The 19,298-nt window shown below is 40.0% G+C and overlaps 1 protein-coding gene across 2 annotated transcripts in view; it reads right to left on the bottom strand.

The window, feature by feature from the left end:
* UBE2H (ubiquitin conjugating enzyme E2 H) overlaps positions 1-19,298 on the bottom strand; it is a 103,268-nt gene that overhangs the window by 12,309 nt on the left and 71,661 nt on the right. For both annotated transcript variants that reach the window (XM_011230345.3, XM_034672035.1), the window contains 2 exons: positions 13,390-13,429; positions 11,760-11,812 (listed from right to left, as the gene is read on the bottom strand). In XM_011230345.3, the coding sequence (XP_011228647.1) occupies positions 11,760-11,812; positions 13,390-13,429 (93 nt within the window). The remainder of the gene's footprint in view (positions 1-11,759; positions 11,813-13,389; positions 13,430-19,298) is intronic.

Below are 19,298 nucleotides of genomic sequence, written 5' to 3' on the forward strand. Positions count from 1 at the left end.
CATTAAAATTGCATATCCTCAGAGATGGCCACCCCCCCACCCCCCGCCAAGTCTTCCTTTCTCACAAGTTCAAGGCCAGTAGAATGATCTGTAAGCAGAGAATGTTAAGGGATTTCTGTGGCTGAACTGTCTGACACTTCACAGAGGCCTTGTGCTTGCTTTCAAGTAGCTAAACCAGAGAAGTAGCCCATGGCTGTTCACAGATACCCACACATGGTAACCTGGGCGTTCTCCTGTCGTATCAGCATTCCAGGTGCTACTCAAAAACATTCGCAACGGAATGTTCCTATCAAACAGCACAAAAACCTTTAAAACACACACACGACAAAGTGTAAGTTTTATTTTCTCTAAGTAATGTTCAGAAGTGCTTTAGGACTTGAGAAATATGGCAGATGACATGTTTTGTAACTAGGTGTTTCCTGTGTTCCAAGAAGGGATTTTTATACCCTTTCCCCATACTTTTAAGTTTTTCAAGCTACCAATAAGTGGCTCTGCCTAGGTACCTGTTCCCAACAAGTGAAAGAACCCTCGATTATTTGTTCTACCTTCCTACATCTGTCTTCCTGCATTAACACACTTCTGATCCATTTTATGGATGTGCTGAGTCACACCTGTAAAACAGAAGAGCAGAAAAGGAAAAGTACACAGCCCAGTTCTGGGTGAAGAGGACAGCATCTGAAGACCAGGATGTCATGGCCATGGCCATTTTATATTTTTAGATTTTATTTATTTATTTGAAAAAGAAAGAGAGACAGCATGAGCAGGGGGAGGGGCAGACGCAGAGGCAGACTCCACGCTGAACAGGGAGCCCAATGTGGGGCTCGATCCCAGGACCGTGAGATCATGACCTGAGCCGAAGTCAAACGTTTGACTAAGCCAGCCAAGTGCCCTGCTATGGCCATTTAACACAGCCCTGAAAGTGGCTAACAGAGAGAATGCCACTGAGAGGGTCCTCTCCAAGGAAACTTCTCTCAAAAGCTGCAGATAAAAATCTTCTTTCAAGATAAAGTATTGACAGAAGAAACCTAAACTGGGGCGCCTGGGTGGCTCATTCGGTTAAACCTCTGCCTTTGGCTCAGGTCATGATCTCAGGGTCCTGGGATTGAGCCCCATGCTGGGCTCCCTGTTCAACGGGGAGTCTGCTTCTCCCTCTTCCTCTGCCCCTTCCTCTGCTCGTGCTCACCACTCTCTCTCAAATAAATAAATAAAAATCTTTAAAAAAAGGAGGAGGAGGAAGAGGAGGAAGAAGAAGAAAGAAGAAAGAAAGAAGAAGAAATCTAAACTGTAAACCAAAAGTGAAATAAAGATACTCACCTTGGAAAAATCCATTATAAAATGAGTATTTTTTTCCCCTAGAATTGTTAACAATAGTAATAAAACATCAACATCTCTTCAGTTCAAAAGTCTTTTTAGCACTCCTCCACTTTTTGAAAGGGAGAGACCCAGACATGCAGAACAACCCAATCCTGAGATCACCATCTGCTCATTCCATTACTGGCTGCCTTAATTTTTAAAGGAAGTCCAAAGATCCCTGAGAAGTATGGTTTATGATGAGCTCTTACTTTTGCTTTGGACTAAATCGGCACTTACAAAAATGCAGTCCATTAAGACTGATTCTTCAGCCTGATCCTATGGTATTAATATTAACAATATTACAACATTCATTCCTCAGTTTAGGCACTTAAACTAATAATTTATATTCATATTTAATTTTTAAAAACACTCAAATCATACTCATCTCTCATCAAAAGCAGCACCATTTACCCCCTTCAGTTCAGGGCAATGGTTCCTAGTGAGTCTGGATCCTATCTGTCCATCAGAATTACCTGCAGGGTTTTTTCAACACCTGCATGCCGAGGCCTCATGACCTACCCCCTGTACTCTGGCTTAGGACAGAGCGGCAACCATGTGTGTGCAGAACTGCACAGTCAGGACATGCTACCTGCCCTATGCCCCCCCACCCCCAGAACAAACGCGAAGAGGGCTATTTGCCTGCGGGTTCTCTGAAAATGTTCAGGCTTCTCAACTAAGCTGCTCTGGACGCCGTGGAGCCACCCGAGCCTGCAGCGCCCCGTCCTGCACTTCCTCCAGGGGGAGGTATTCTAAACTCAAGGTGGGAGAAAGCGGATCCATTTTCAAGGGGCATTAACGGGCTGCTTCAGAGCATAAGAGGCAGCGAAAGAGATCCCCTAACACAGTGTAGACACCGGGCAGAGCAAATTCCGTTAGACTGAAGGGTAGAAGACCACAAGTCTAACCTCAGGCCTTCCACTGACTTGCTCTTTGACCTTGGGCAGGTCTCTTCCTCTCTGCACCTCAATTTCTTCATCTGCAAAAAAGAGAAGTCTAATACTGCAGTTCCTTACAAAGAAGAATTAACACATTACTAAAAAGGACTATAAAATAGGTTTCATAAGGCATCAAAGGACTAGAGTCAAATACTCAAAAAAAAAAAAAGCCACCTTCTTAGATAGAAATTTCAGTACCTGTATTCCTCAAAGAATGCATGTTAATTAAAATGAGTCACACTGAAAAAAAAAATGCACCAATTCTTAAAGTAAAGCCACCCTACTCCAGGTGACTCACAAAAAGATGATACGTGGCTTAAGGGAAAAAACACAGGAGGGGATGAATCACAGATCATGTTTTATTCTTGGCTGTTCATAAACCACTGACCATAAGTTATTTCTTCTTCCTCTATTCCTGTGAACGTTAAAGTGGGAATTTTGGTAAAGCATGCTGCTACCTTCAGGTTACAGCTGGCCTGCCCCACCAGGAGCTGTAATTACCAGGCAGGCAGTCACCCCAGAGACTTTAACTTGAATAATATTCACCTGTTTTTTCAGATTTAACACCCCAGATGCTGTAACTCAGAGGCCACCACCATCACACGGTACAGTCATGGCAAGGGGCCGAGTCATCAAAGCCACTCCCCCTCTCCTCAAAGGCCGCCTCTCCCACTCCCCCAGATGCCCAATGCCCTGGGTCCCTTCCTTTTAAAGCCAAACAAATAACACACAGAAAAGCTTGCTCAGCAAGACATCATTCACGTGCACAGCAGTGTGAACTCTGTGGTGTTCGTAAAGTAAGAGCTTCATATACTCTTACTCTGGGAAGCTCATCATCTTACAATTTTAAAGAAGCAAATCTATGCTGATAATTCCCAAATCTTTCTAATTGGTCCTTCTTATTTCTAGTCTTACTGAATTCGATACACCTAAAAATATTTCCCTGAAAACCGAATCTTTTCTCCTAATACCTAAGGTAGACCCCCAACGCCCCTGTCCCTAGGCTCCAAACCCTCTAGAAGGGCTCTGCTTAGGCTTTCTCCTCTATTCTATGTACTCAGTTGGTTTTCCAGACTCACTGCTTGTCATAACTAACAAAATGCCTCTAGCTCCTCTTCTGCTTTCCCTGGCATGTAACTACACCAAGGCTAATGTACCATTCCACCTCAGGTCAGGGCCTGGCCTTCCAGGTTCCACACTCTTGCCTCTGTAATAAGAGAAAGCTTCCTTAAAACAATCAGTCAGGTCATTTCCCATCAAGAGCAAGCTCCTCTTGTTTTCCTTCAAAACTCTTCATACTCCAGAAGCATGCTATCCAAACAAACTTAAGAGTTCACGGGTCGGGGCGCCTGGGTGGCACAGCAGTTAAGCGTCTGCCTTCGGCTCAGGGCGTGATCCCGGCGTTGTGGGATCGAGCCCCACATCAGGCTCTTCTGTTATGAGCCTGCTTCTTCCTCTCCCACTCCCCCTGCCTGTGTTCCCTCTCCCGCTGGCTGTCTCTATCTCTGTGGAATAAATAAATAAAATCTTTAAAAAAAAAAAGAAAGAAAAAGAGTTCACGGGTCCCCCCTCCCCTCTAACGGAAGACCCCCTGTGCTTCTCAAGCTGAGATTCACTACACCAGCCACAATTCAAGGTTATTGATCTGTTCCATAATCAACAGGGAGCAAGACTGAGAGGAAGAAAATAAAAGTCCTTCTCATAATTAAAGAGGTAAAAAAAGATGGATAAAAATCGCAAATTGTTGATTCTAGTGGTCTAGAACTAATGATTCTCTAGAACTTACACAGATCTCTGTCTGTGGACCTTCGGCCATTATGGCTGAAGCTAATGGCTAAAAACTTAGTTGAGATCACTTAAGAATTTCAACCATGTTATTCATATCCTTGATTTATTAGAGAAAAATCAGCAGCTGACCTTTCAAAACCCCACTAATTGACTTTTGCTCATCTTATAAGCAATTTTAATTAGTCCATCACAAAATGCTAAGAAAGTCATAAATTTACGATATGTATTCAAGGCAAAACCAATCATAAAATTTCATTTCGTTCATTCAACTTTTTTTTTTCTTTTTGGGAGGGGGAGGAGGTATCTATTAGATGTATAAAAAATACATATGAATATACATGTAATCAAATTCTTACAAGATTGAAATAGCAAATAAAATTTTCAGATTTCTTTCAGTTATTCAATAATTTTGGTTAACTAACAGACGTTTACTTTTCTGCTCTTTTACTAGCTCCTAAGAAGTTGGAATATTAGTAATGGATTTTTAAATTTCTCCTGTTTTCAGTCTGTGAACACCAAAAAAAAGAGTGAAATTCTACCCTCACAAACGAGGAGGAGTCAGAAACCTGTATTTCTTCAACCTGAGGAATAGCATTTCGTATGACCAAGCAGTTGTTCTGTGTGAAGGACTTGGTAAGCAGGGGCCCTGAAAGGTGACAGGCATCTTGAGGGAAACTTCAAAAAAGCTGGTCAAGAGGAATGCCCTCAGACAGGTAGGCAGACTTGCAAGAAATGGCTTTGAAATTAAAAATAACATTCTCTAAAATAACTAACTTGAGACCCAACTTCAACGAGAAAGCCTAATCCTATAGCTGCTTTGAGGGCACATACGTGGTGAGCAGAAGCAGACCACCACAAAGACTTCCTGCGGTACTGTGGCACAGAAGCAGTGGGCCACAAGGCTTGCCATGCCATATTTAGTTTACTGAAGGCTGACATGCTGCTAATAGAATAATGTATCAAGCCTCCAATCTGCTGGAGGATAAACTCAAGAATGTATCCAATTACTTAATTGAGAGGGTCTTCTGTGTTTCTGTGTGGATAAAATGTATGAGGTCTGAATTCATCAGATTTATAAATGTTCTCAGCTTGGTCCATGGGGATCTTTTATTTTTTTAAGTAGGCTCCATGCCCAGTGTGGAGCCCAACATGGAGCTTGAACTCACAACCCTGAGACCAAGACCTGAGCCGAGATCAAGAGTCAAATGCTCAATCAACTGAGACACCCAAGCACCCCCCATGGGGATCTTTTAAAAGACAGAATAAGATTTTATGAAGAGGGTCATGCAAGCAAAAAACAAAACACACCTCCCTCCTCACACCTTTCAAAAAAAAAAAAAAAAGGAGTGCAATTAGTAGGAATTGATAAGAATTAGTAACACTCAAAGAATTTTCTCAATATGACTGATAGACTTAATCTCACTAGGGGTAGCATTACGATTTTTAAGTATTCCAAGGTAAACACAGGCATTTTTGTTATATGTTGGAAAGGTCACTGTCAAAGACATAAGGCACGAAAACCTGGAGGAATACCAGATCCATTCCGCTAAGTGCCAGATCACCAGGCCACCAACCAGAGGTATGTAGTTACAGAACATGGAACATTTTAAAGCACTCTGCCAGACTTAGAAAATCCTCTCCCATGCACTGCAGCTCCCTCCCCTGAAGTCCCTAACCAGTAGAGGTCTGCAGAGCAAAATGAATGCTGCACACAGATGAGAATGAAGAAAACAGGCTCCTGTTCCCCAAAGCCATTTCCCTTGTTGCCTTGTCAGTCTCACACTCCCTGCCTCACTCAGGTGCTCTTGAGAGGCCGTTCATCCTAATTCAGACCTGGTATGACCCTGCTTACCTCAAAAGACTGCCAGCTGAAACACAGTGATAGGATTTGTTATTAACTTTCCAGAAATAAGGGCAGTTAATGTACAATGAGCTAGCTGGTATCTTACAGTCATACTAAAACTCATTATTAAAGTTTTTAATTACTAGACAATAATTTAGTTTGTCTTTAACATCAGAAAAAAAGATACTCATGCAATTACAAGGTAAGTGGCCACACATGGCCAAGACTTTAACCTCTACACAGTGATCACAAGCAAATGAAAACAAATCCACACCCTCACGACTGAGCCCTGAAACTACAGCCCCAAAGAAGGTAGAACACAGCTGTGGCTGTCTTTCAAGGCCACAGCCTGGCTCACGTCCCACCATCCACACAGCCTGGACCGCTCCACGATCCTAATGCTGACCACCAGTGAACGTGAATGTGGTGTTTTTAATGAGTTTCCGTTAAGTTGTTTAACCTAAGACAACCCTGTTTTTCTGTGTAGAGCTAATTAAACTCTTGGGCCACATACCAACACCACATCTGAGTATCTCCAAGCAGAATGACAGAGGAGGTGGGCCATGGAGCTAGCTAAGTACTGCGGAAGCCATCAAATCCCAAACTCAGCATGTTATCTTTATTTCCTCCAGCTGACATTTCCCCCCATAGTACTGAAGAGAAACGGCTCCACCTGGACTCTGTCTAGGAGACTCATAATGACATCCAGCTGCTNTCAAATCCCAAACTCAGCATGTTATCTTTATTTCCTCCAGCTGACATTTCCCCCATAGTACTGAAGAGAAACGGCTCCACCTGGACTCTGTCTAGGAGACTCATAATGACATCCAGCTGCTCCAAAGGCAGGATGATGTTTATGATTCCAACATGCACGATCAATACTGAGTTCTCCAGCCCGTTCTCAGACGGTAGTTGTTGGTCAATCAATCATCCATGCAGACAGATACATGTATCTCTTGTCTGTATAACTACACTAAAGTGGCTAGAAACATAGTTAGCAAACACTTGTAGAACATAAAGCATTATTTTAAGACAGTTACCTTCAGCCAGAATTTTAACTGTCTGGAAAGATTCACATGCTGACTGAAAAGAGGGATGGTGTAAATATTTCCACCATGAGAACACTTAAATTCATTAGGCCCACAGTATAGTACTATTAAATAAATCCATGGTTTAAATTTTCTAAATGCCTAGTAAAAGAAGCTTTGCTTCTCTTGTCTAATTTTAATCTCAAAGTCCCTGCAGCATTCCTTTTGTTGTAGTCAACTTCGTTTGTCTGTGATTGACTCCCCAGATGACTCTAGGGGAAGTAATTTCCCAAATGTTGATTTTTCTCACCAGCAAAATAAGAGGAGTATCCAGTCCATTGGCTAGCAACCCTAAAGGTGAGAAAGAATAAAACTGTCAACTGCCCATTTTATAGAAAATTGTTTTCGACCTTACTTGTGCACAACTTAATCCACAAAATAAGTAATCTACGAAGTCAGTTGAAAAATGAGTAAAATTAAATTGTAGAGAAACACAATTTATAGGAGTCAAGGATGCACGGCCCAGAAGGGTGGGAGAGAAATTAAAGCCATACGGCAGGGGAAGTACCAGCTTCCAGGAGTGTAGGTAGAAAAGCCAACTATGGATAAATTGTATTTGGAAATAAAAAGGAAAACTGGAAAATAGTAGGGATGGTTAAAAAGCTACCTGTGGCTTAATGAACTTTCCTCCCATCAATCTTTAAAATTACAGTTGTTTCTGAAACTAAAATCCAGATCCCTTTGGCTGCATTTTGTGTTTTCCAGAGCTTTTATCATTGCTGTCTGGAAGAGCAGGAAGGGATGAAAGAAAGAAAAAAAGAGAAAAGGAAAGGAAAGGAAAGGAAAGGAAAGGAAAGGAAAGGAAAGGAAAGGAAAGGAAAGGAAAGGAAAGGAAAGAAAAAAGAAGAGAAAAGAAAAAAGAAAGAAAAGAAAAAAGAAAAAAAGGAAAAGAAAAAAAAGAAAAAAACGAGAAAGAAAAGAAAGAAAAAGATGCTATCATACAGGAAATGAAAATAAATCAATTTTGNAAGAAAGAAAAGAAAAAAGAAAAAAAGGAAAAGAAAAAAAAGAAAAGAAAAAAACGAGAAAGAAAAGAAAGAAAAAGATGCTATCATACAGGAAATGAAAATAAATCAATTTTGTGAGGTCATCTGCTACTTTCCCTTAAATGTCACAAGGGTATAACAATAGTAACTTCATACTCAATTTCATATGATGACAAGCATCTTTACAAAATTAACCATATTACCCACTATAATTAGCTCTCTCGCAAGGTTAAATAATATAAAATTGAAAATTACTGGGTGATTACACTACAATCATACCAATTCTAAGTTTCTGAATGAACAAACTACATGGACACTTGGCAAAAGAAAACAAAATGTGAATAGAAGCAATGAGTCAGGGGGACTAGAGGACTAAAGCTGCTATAAACAACAACACTGATTAACAGCAGGTTATGGTAAGTATAAATCTGAAGCTTCAACTGGGAATTGCTGCTATACTGAAACTCCGTATATCCATTGCACAGTACATGCCTTGGGGCAAAGTTAATTGCAGGAAATTTCACAAGTAACTCCCTGCTCCTTACTATATTATACAGTAGAGGTGTTGAAACAAGTTCTGGTTGCCAGGCTAAGCCTTTTGGTTTTGAGTATTTGTGTTAACACGACAACTTTCTCCTATTCGTTGTTTTATATTAAATTAGGTTTTTTTGTCCCCTGAACTAAGATTCTCTCAAGAATCACAGCAGGAAACTGTATGCCTCCAAATTCACCAATTATAGATTAGCCTTCAACGCCAAAGGCTTTAGCAGTTTGCAATAAAAATTCAGTTTTGATCTCAGGATCAGGGAAGTCTAAAAGAAACTTCAAGGTCATCTGCACCAACCACTTCTAGCACTTTCATATCAATTATGATTACCTGTTCTAAAACTTTCCATGAAAAAAATGAATTTTCTTGAGTCATAGTCTGGGTTTGAGCAAAACGTCAGAACAGTTCCCCATACTGAGTATATTTTAAGTAGGCTCCATGCTCAGCGTGGAGCCCAATATGGGGCTTGAACTCACGGACCCTGAGATCAAGAGTCAGCCACTTAACTGACTAAGCCACCCAGGTGCCCCATGAGTGTATTTTTGACTACACTCTAATAATACTCCTTCTTGGGTTCTTGCACTTACCTACAATGTTAGTGTTGTCCTTGTTTATGTATTATGGAACACCTGAACATGACTCATACACATGTAATAGGGAAATAAAAGTTCACTTTGACCAATGTGATTTAATCCTTGTTACTAAGTGCCTTACAAAGCAATGTTTTACTAACATTCTATAGATGCGATGAAATCTTAAGTCATGTTGGGCTTCTGCTTTCAAGTCTGTCCTGAACCTCATAAACCCCCTGGTAGGAAAGTAAAATGGTACAACCACTTTGAAAAACAGTCTGTCAGTTCCTCAAATGGTTGACCACGGAGTTACCATGTCACCCAGCAATTCTACCCCTAGGTAGACACCCAAGAGAAATGAAAATGTATGTCCACACAGAAACTATTCAAAACAGCCAAAAGGTAGAAACAACCCAATTGTCCATCATCTGACAAATGGATAAAAATGTGATAGATGTAAAATGCAATATTATCTGGCCATACAAGGTATGAAGTACTGATTCACGCTGCAACATGATGAATCTTGGAAACATGACGTGAACTGAAAAAAAAAAAGTCACAACAGACCACATATTATATATTCCATTATTAAAAATTCCAGGATAGGCAAATCTATAGAGACAAAAAGTAGATCAGTCATTGCCCAGGGTTGGGGGGTGAGGAGGTGATAGCTAAGGGATTTTTTTTTTTTTAAGTTGAAGAAAATCTTCTATGATGAAAATGTGGTAATGGTTGTACTTAACTGATTTTGCTTAAAAACTATCAAATTACATGCTTTAAATGGGTGAATTTCACATATACGAATTATAATTCAATGAGCTGCTATTTTTAAAAATCTGTTCTGAGATGTGAAGTACTTGAGAATCAGCAAATCTCTTCCACAAAGCTTTTCTGGTCAACAGTAAAAGAATTAGCTGAAGTCCAATTTACTTTACTGTAATTGGAACCAGCTCGCAGCATTTTGTTATGTACATTTCTAAAATGTGAATGCAGTTTAAGAAAATACATCATTACATCAGCTATTCCAGGCAGCCTGCCATGAGACATTTTTACTAAAAAAAAACATCTTAAAAGGAATCCATTTAACCAACCTCAGAGTATATGTTTTCTTGTTGCCTCATCTCCTTATAAGCCATCATACCCCTAAAATTCTCATGCTTAACAATATTAGGCATGATTAATTCAGTCATTCACTCAACAAATATCTGAACCCTTATTGTACATCATGCAGTGTTTTAGGCACTTGTATACCTGTGTACGTGTACACACACACACACACACAGAGTCCCTGCTCTTGTGGAGCTTACAATCTAATAAGACAAGATAAACAATAAATGCTGGTTTTAAAGACAGGTTTGTAAAACAGGGTGCTATGCTATGGAGGAATGTTGTTTTACATGGAGTATCTAGGAAAGAAGGCCTCTCTGAGGATGTCTGAGGTGAGGGAAGACGGTGCCCAGCCATACAAAGACCAGGGAAGATAACTCCAGGCAGAGGAAATAATTTTTGAATGGGAGAATCAGGAGAAAACAAACAAAACAAAACAAGGATTACCCATGTGGTGCCGGTGACCGGCATTCCGCCGGCGAATGGTCTCAGGCACCTAGTACAGGCACGCCAGGCAGCTTGCAGACTGTGCTGGAGTAAGATGTGTCAGAGTTGTTCAATAAGAAAGGTCAGCCCTGGTTAAGCCCTGCCTAAAGGGATCTTTTCGGACCTCTTGGCAGCTGTTTACCATGTGCACCGCCCATTCTCTCACCACACGTGGGTACTAGGTGCTGTGTAACCAAGTGCTGGGACATAGAGACCAATCAGACAAGCACCCCAGTGACCCCTATGGCAGGAAATCATCCAGTGGCACAAAAAGGTAGGCATGAACAAATAGGTACCAAGTAAAAGTGGGCCACAAAAAAGGATATAAAATGTAGGAGCATGCAGGGATTGCTTGCCTCTGGAGCATCCAGGGAGGCCTCATGGGGTGGGGGCATGAGAGCAGAGAGGCTGGGACGCCTGAACTTGGGCATGTGGGGCAATACAGATCGGTCCGTTGTATCCCTAATTAAGTATATTTCAAAATATTTTTAGCTCCCCAACCAAGTTACAAGCTCAGGGAGCGAACGCCTGATACTCCTTACATCTCTCTGTGATACTGAGCATTGTATTATGATGTATTGTGATTCACTGTAAGAGAAGAGATGTTGATTTCAGCACCAAGGCAGGGCTAAATTATTCTTTGCTTCATAACGAGGTTTTGGGCTTCAAAACAGGACTCTCCAAACCTCTTAATATACCAACTTACTTCACAGGGACATTCCCAGTTTTTCCAAATTTCGAAGGTATTAGAAGTAAACGGGTACACAGCAAGCTTCTGATACACACACACATACAATGCTTACATGTGTATTTGTAGGCCATATGTACACCACTATACCTTAAGTCCAGAATCTCACAAGATTATTTTAAACTTCCACTGCTAAATCAAAGTCTGTACTTGAGAGAAAATATTTTTTTCACTGATCGAATTTTCCCATCCAGGCCCTCATAATCCCTTCCCATTCCCAACAAAACATCCAGGGAAGAAAAGCCAAACAACATTTTTTAGGCAGTGTCTCAACATCTCTAAAAAATATTCCATGGCCAAACTCACCATAGAGAGCTGTCCAAGTTTGATTAATTACATCTAGACACACAGTTCCTGACCTGAAACAGATGGAAAGAATGGCATTTTTTAAAAAATTAGAAAGCTAGTCGCATGTATCTGGCAACTACTTTTATTTATCAAGAAAAGTACCTTTAATAGATCATCAAAAAAAAGAAGGAAGGAAGGGAGGGAGGGAGGGAGGGAGAGAGAGAGAGAGAGAAAGAGAGAAAGAGAGAAAGAGAGAAAGAGAGAAAGAGAGAAAGAGAGAGAAAGAGAGAAAGAGAGAAAGAGAGAAAGAGAGAAAGAGAAAGAGAGAAAGAAAGAAAGAAAGAAAGAAAGAAAGAAAGAAAGAAAGAAAGAAAGAAAAGAAAAGAAGGAAGGAGGGAAGGAAGGAAGGAAGGAAGGAAGGAAGGAAGGAAGGGAGGGAGGAAGGAAGGAAAAAAAGAAAATGAATTCCAATTAGGGAAAGTATGATGAGTAGCAGAATATACATAAAGTCTTAGTGTTTCCTCAGAGACTGAAAGGAAAAACCCACAACTATACCATGGAGAAACCAGACAACACCTTCAACCACGTGCTCAGAGTTCACACTGAAGACTGGGGGCGGGGGGAGGGGGCAGACAAACCTGTGTGCCTCCCCAGGACCCCGAGGGTACAATCACACTTTGTGGTTTTCTGGCCCAAAGTGCATCCTCTGTATCTAATGAGGAGGAAACACCAGACAACCCCAAACTGAGGGATGGTCTTTAAAATAACTTATCTATATTCTTTTAAAAATGTCAACTTAAAAAAAGCTGAAGAACTATACCAGACTAAAGAAACATGACAAGTAAATGCAACACATGGTCCTGGGCTGGATCCTTCACTGGAGGGAGGAAAAGAAGTGCCAAAAAGGTACATTGCTGGAATGTGGCAGATTAAAAAGTACTGTACTGATACTCAATTCCTGAACCTGACGACGATACCATGGTTACGTAACAAACATCCTTGTTGTTAGGATGAATGACACACAGAAGTATAAAAGGACAATGGGGATGATGTGTGTGTACAACCCACTCACGCAGAGTTCAGAAAAGCTCATGTGTATGTGTGTGTAACAATTTAGTGCCGTGACAAGGAAAACTGCAGAAAAAAATTCATATATTGCAAACAGCATCCGAAGTATACAACAGGAGGCACACTTTAAAGTATCACTAATAAAATATTAGAAGGAAAGAAAGGGTAAGATTCATTAACTGATGAAACTACAGCCATTCATGTTTGCTTTACTCCCCAGAACTAAGAAATACTTCAAGGGCTGAAAAGAGTAAATCTGTATACAAACAACTGATCTCTGAGTTGTGTCCACACAAAGAGAACGGAGCCGTGGAATACTAGGAATGCTAGCTAGGTATCAGAGGGAATGAAGGGCCCACGCATGACAATGGAAAACCTAAGCAGCCCAACAGCAGGATTTCCACGAAGTGGTTTAGAATATCATAACCCTGGGACTCCACAGTTTAAGTGACCATACAGTCCTCCCTGTTGATAAAATCCAAAAAGATAACTGAGGTGCTTTTTTAATAATAGAGAGAGAGAGGAACGCTAACAAGAGCAGTTGCTGCTAAGATTTAAACATTTTTAAATAGTTACTTACGCTTCATCAATGTTGGGATGGAAAATTTTATTCATGAATCCTGTAAAAAGAGATGTTAATTAGCAGCAAAAAAGTGTCCAGAGAACAATTCGTTTTTAAGTATTTTAGTACTGGGAACAATTTCAGTATTGGAAAAAGGTGATGATACCCATAACTCATTACTTTTACTCTTAAATGTTTGGTTACTGGTAAGACTATATACTCTCCCGACAGTGTCAATTACTTAAAACACATCAGAGTTCTATTAAAAAAATGAGCAGACTTTGACAGCAGTGCAGCTTCTTATATACAAAATAATCATTAAGAGAAACTGTTTTCTGAGCTATGAAGGTAACTTGCCAAGGAAATTTGTAGTACTAAATAGGTTATAACTAGTGCCAATTACTTTAATCAGAAAGTTAAGAAAGCTACTCTGACTTCCCTCCCAAAGGTTTTATTGTTCAATCTCTAAATTTAGAGGTTCTGCATTTGAACTTCTCCTCCTGAAGCAGGGTTACTGGTATCATACTGCTACACTGTGTGCGGAACATGAATGAAGCTGTTGAAACACTAAAGGAGCGCCGCTTCCAAACCACAAAGGATTTCATAAGAACAGTGACCAAAATATTTCCTTTAACTTTAGTCTACTCATTCCAGGAAACCCAGTTTTGATTAAAATTGGGGCAACCAAGAAATGAGGCAAGGAGTTAAAAAAAAAAAAAAACTGTCAGATGGCTATATTTGTCAGGGATTCAAATTTCTTGATTTATTCCTAGAAAAACAAGTAGAGACTTTAACAAATTTACATATATATATATATATATAATTTTTTTTAAGATTTTATTTTTAAGTAATTTCCACACCTAACGTGGGGTTCGAACTCACAACCCTGAGATCAAGAATCACATGCTATACTGACTTAGCCAGCCAGGCATCCCTAGACTTTAACAAATAAGTTGACATTTAAATTCAAAGGAGAAACTAATTTTTCTCTAATTAGAATCAGTGATTTAATCAGTTTGTATATATGCAAATGACAATACGCTAAAGCAGAGGTCCACTGTCAAAGCTGTCATTTTATCATCCTTCTCTCATTTCAAGACTTCCTTATTCCATTTCACATTTCAATAAATTGAAGCTCCCTACTAAAGTGACCATCACTATGTCCCTCCCGATCCCACCCTCTCTCACCCCCCACCCCCACCTCACATTTCTCTTTCCTTCATTCAAAATATGTTTGGTCAACAGCTTTTTGTCAGGCCCTGTACACTGTCCTCCAGGAGGTCAGTGTGGCAGCAGGACAGGATACAAGGCAGGTAGTGCAGTGCGTACAAAGAACTGACACAGGTGAGGCATGAGAAGGGGAAGAGGACGCTGCCAGGAAAGATGCAGAGAAGTGGCATCTGATCCTCAAGGATGAATTTCAACAACGGTCATCTTGGAAAATCTAAGAAACTTCTCTAGACTTAGGAAACAGATGTAAGAATACAAAATCCTAGGTATTCCGGTCTTCGTTTGCTAGTCACTCCAATACTAACTATGCTTCTAATTTTTCTTTCTTAATCTTTAGTGTTGAAATAGCTTCATGTTTTCTCTGTTGCTATCAAGAGAGCCCGTGCAATGTTTAAATTATTCTGATGCAAAAAAGAATTGCCTTGTGTCCAATTACTGCTTCATATTAATTTTTCATTAAGGAAATAGATGCTTCCAAGTCTAGATTTAAGAAATATGTGTTTATTGAAGAGATTCAACTAAGCCAATAAAAATGTTCACGTTTCAATGTTAAGAGGATAACAATTCTATATGACCTTAGAAAAACACTACTAAACGTATCCAGGAAGAACCAGCAGGATATATATTCCAGCATTATTTACAAAAGCCAAGAACCAAATGCAATCCTATCAAAGGGACTGGAGAAACTGTACTACATCCATATAGTGGGAGTCCTATACAGCCAAGGTGATGAACTAGGTAAGTATCAACTTGGATAGACCCATAGCTGAGGGGAGAAAAAAAAAGTTGCAGAATGATATTTATAGCATGATACCACTTAGATAAACTGAACAAAGCAACACTATCTCTCTCTATGGTAGTAAGTATAGAAAACTATACTGGACCAACATATACCAAACTCACCCAAGTAATTATTTCAGTGAGGGTACACGGCCAAGGTGGGAGTGGGGAACAGAATGGAAATGGTGATTACAGATGAATCTATCTATAACACTATATTCCTTTGAAAAAGAGGTAACGTGCTTGTATATTCTTTGCTCTGGTTTTTTTTTTTTTTTTAAGTGCTCTCATAGATAGGACACTAGAAGCAAACATATACAACTGTTAACAGTGCTTAATTCTTTATGGTGGGAATATTTTCTCCATTATACTTTTCAAATCATATCACCACCCCGCTCCCTAATCCCATAAAAGAAGTGGGATCACAGCAGTGTAAAAAAGCTAGAAGGAAACAACCAAGTGTCAACACTAGTCAACTTTGAGAGACTCCGCATTAATACTACTCTCCTGACTTTCCAAAATTTCTACATTGTGTAATTTTAACAGTTGAAAAAAAAAACCCTTTCAAGTTAAAAAATTACAAACTGTAGCAAACATGCTAAAGCAGACCTAATTATACATAGGTTATCTAATGCTGAACCATTTTAAGGAAAATCAACTATTTGATTTGATCTCAAATCTTACATACTCTTATTTAAATATTACAAATTCATTACTAAAAAAAAAAAAAAACCCAAAAACAAAAACAAAAGATCTTCAGGTTATAAGGCATGTCATCTTCAAGATCAGTTACATATAGAAACACACTGCTATCACAACTGCCAAGAAACTTCCTGATGAGTGGGAAACATTAATGTTTCACCACTAGATGGTTTAATTCGAGAGACTCATTCTATTATGTGAAAAGTATTTTGGCTTGAGGACACAATTAAGAACTTAAAATTTGTTCTTGATGCTTAAAATCCTGCTTCTGCTAGATGTCTCATGAGTAACATCAAGTGAAGCAACATCTATGGCAGAGGTCCCCAATGCTACAGGTTAAGCAGCACCTGGAGAGCTCTTTAAAAACAGAAGCGCTATGCTCAAAGGTGCCAGGTGTTATGGAGAAAAATGCAGCAAAAGGGACGTGGGATAGGAATGCTGGGGTGGGGGCTGCAGTTTTAAATGGGATGGTCAGGGAGGGCCTCATGGAGAAGGTGTCAATTCGAAGGAGGTAAGGGAGGAATCATTCAGTATTTAGGGGAAGAGTGTCTATACTACATGAACAGCCAAGTGCAGAATATCAGGAGTTTGCCTGATGTATTTGAAGATCAGCAGAGAGACTGGTGAGGCTGAAGCACAGCAAACAGGGAGAAGCCTAGAAGTGAGGTCACAGAGGTGATGAGCATCTGTGGGCCCTATCAAGGATATGATTTTAAACCGTTCTGGGGTGGGAAGCCAGAGACTTAGCTAGAGCAGTGATACACACAATCCTTCTTTAAGATTTCTGTTTTTAATAAAAGCCTTAAATAAATCCCTTTAAAAAAAAAAAAGAAAAGGGTGAGAGGCGCCTGGGTGGCGCAGTCGTTAAGTGTCTGCCTTTGGCTCAGGGCGTGATCCCGGTGTTCTGGGATTGAGCCCCGCATCAGGCTCCTCTGCTGGGAGCCTGCTTCTTCCTCTCCCACTCCCCATGCTTGTGTTCCCTCTCTCGCTGGCTGTCTCTATCTCTGTTGAATAAATAAATAAAATATTTTTTTAAAAAAAAGGTGAATAAGGGAAAAGCTCAATCAGGTCACAGCACCTCAGTGCTGGGGAAAGGTCTTGAGCAAAATGGAGTGGTCTGTCTCGCCTACAGTAAGAATGGAGCTTCAACAATCTGATGTCGCAGGGAACCTCAAAGGTGTAACTCAAGAAAACAGCCAGGGTCAGAAGAGCTTTAAATGTTTACCAAACCGGTCTCTGAAAGATTAAGGTGCCTCCCTCCTGGTACAAGGCCTGCAGATTACATTTGGAATCAATACAGTTTCCACACTGTTTTCAATTAAGTCAAGATTTTGGCTTGGTTGAATCCAAGAGTCCATAATAGGGAGCACCAAAAAGGACTTAGTAAACACACTCTTAGTAATAAATGGGTTGGAGCCCAGTCCCCAGTGCCCCTGCTAAGTATAAAACATCATCTGAGCTCTGAGACAGAGGGCAAAATCAGACTGGAAAGAGAAAAGTATTAACAGGGACTCGAGTTCTGGTCCCAACCCTGCTATTAACTGCAGGCCTTGGCTAGACTGCTTCACTTCTGTGGGCCTGTGTCTTTACATGAAATAGCCGGACTGTATGATCTCCAAAATCTCCACTCTTATTCTGTTAATAAAGGGACTATCAGCTCTAACAATCTAGGATTTAGTAACGACGGCCAGAGCTCTGACAACAGAGGACTTCAGGGGAAACGTCTAATAGTTAAGTCCATAAAGTAAATTCTGCAAGGCACATTTTTAGGTACAGAAATATTCTGGAGCATATACTACAAAGCTAAGAACATGCTAAAATACCACAAAGAGACACAAAATCCACGGACTATTCCAAAGTAGGTAGAAACAGAGTTTATGACCTTGTCTTTGAGGAACAAATTCAGCCAGACCGATTCTACCCAAAAAACAATCTCCAGACTATAATGATCTCTTCCTGTATCAGGCTTTTTCAACTGTTAGAAAAATACCCAAAGCAAATCAACAGAAAGGAGTATATCTCCTTTACATTTGCTCTTGGACAAACTGTGGGGAGTGTTTCTGGCAAAGCCACTTGCATTCTGGATAATGATGGCAACAATGGCACTTCTGGACGAGGAGGGGAGGAGACGGAGAAAGAACAGGCTAGGAATTCAGGGAAGGAACATTCTCAGGACTGAGCGTGTTTGCCCTGGCATGTTTTCCTTCCTTTTGGCAATGCTATCACCACACTAATGAATACGTCTGCAACAAGAGAATTTTCCCAACACTTGTTTCCATTCAACCAGGAACTATTTTGAAGATATTTTAAGAAAACGTATTTTGAAAACTGCTTTTATGAAAACACGATAAGTGGAAGCAGCAAGTCATTTTTAATCTACATGATTTAAGATTTTATTCACTACCAGACATTTTCTAATCATATATATATTTCAGTGATTTGACGAGATAAAATTCAGAACTCCTTCAAATCTTTTAGACAATGATTCTCTGGCATGACTCAGGCACTTGTAAGAGGGCGGACATTAGGAACAAAGGTTTAGCTGAAAAGCTCACTACCTCTGTCCTCTATCTTTCCGCAGAAGGGAATCAGGTGATTTTTAACTCTGGAGGAGGAATCCAAATCATGCTTAGTTGAGGTAAAAAACAAAACAAAAAAAACCCTCTACATATCTTAAAAATAAAAGAACAGATTAAAATAGAAAAATATGCCATGCTTTTTGCTTGTTACACTCCAATATTCAACTATTCTAGAATAACACATCTTTTGACCCATAGGCTAATAGGCAGAGAAAGTAAATAACATCATGCCGAGTCAAGCTGAAAACTGGTTTTATTTCAGCCTGTTTCTGTGTCTAATCCCAGGAGGGGATCTGTACAAAATTGTACACACTTTCGAATAACTTCCGAAATTGCGGCCAATATGTAAATAAAAGTGGCAAAAATTCATCACCTCTGTTTTACTTGTGAGGGTATTTTTAGTGATCAAACCTGTGGACAGAATGAAATACCTAGGGCCAGTTATCAATACAGAAATTTCCTTCAGAATAATCTTGAGAAATGAGAAGCCAAAAAAGTGACTCATGAAAGGTAAGGTAAATCCACCCTAAGGTTAAGAAGGTGAAAAGGCAAAAATGGTAGCTCTGTCCCAGGGATAAAATGAGCCTGGACTGCAGATGGCTGCGGCAGCTGTGGTTGATGCAACTTAATTATTAA

This window comes from Ailuropoda melanoleuca, chromosome 1 (assembly GCF_002007445.2).
Source record: "Ailuropoda melanoleuca isolate Jingjing chromosome 1, ASM200744v2, whole genome shotgun sequence".
Lineage (NCBI taxonomy): Eukaryota > Metazoa > Chordata > Mammalia > Carnivora > Ursidae > Ailuropoda > Ailuropoda melanoleuca.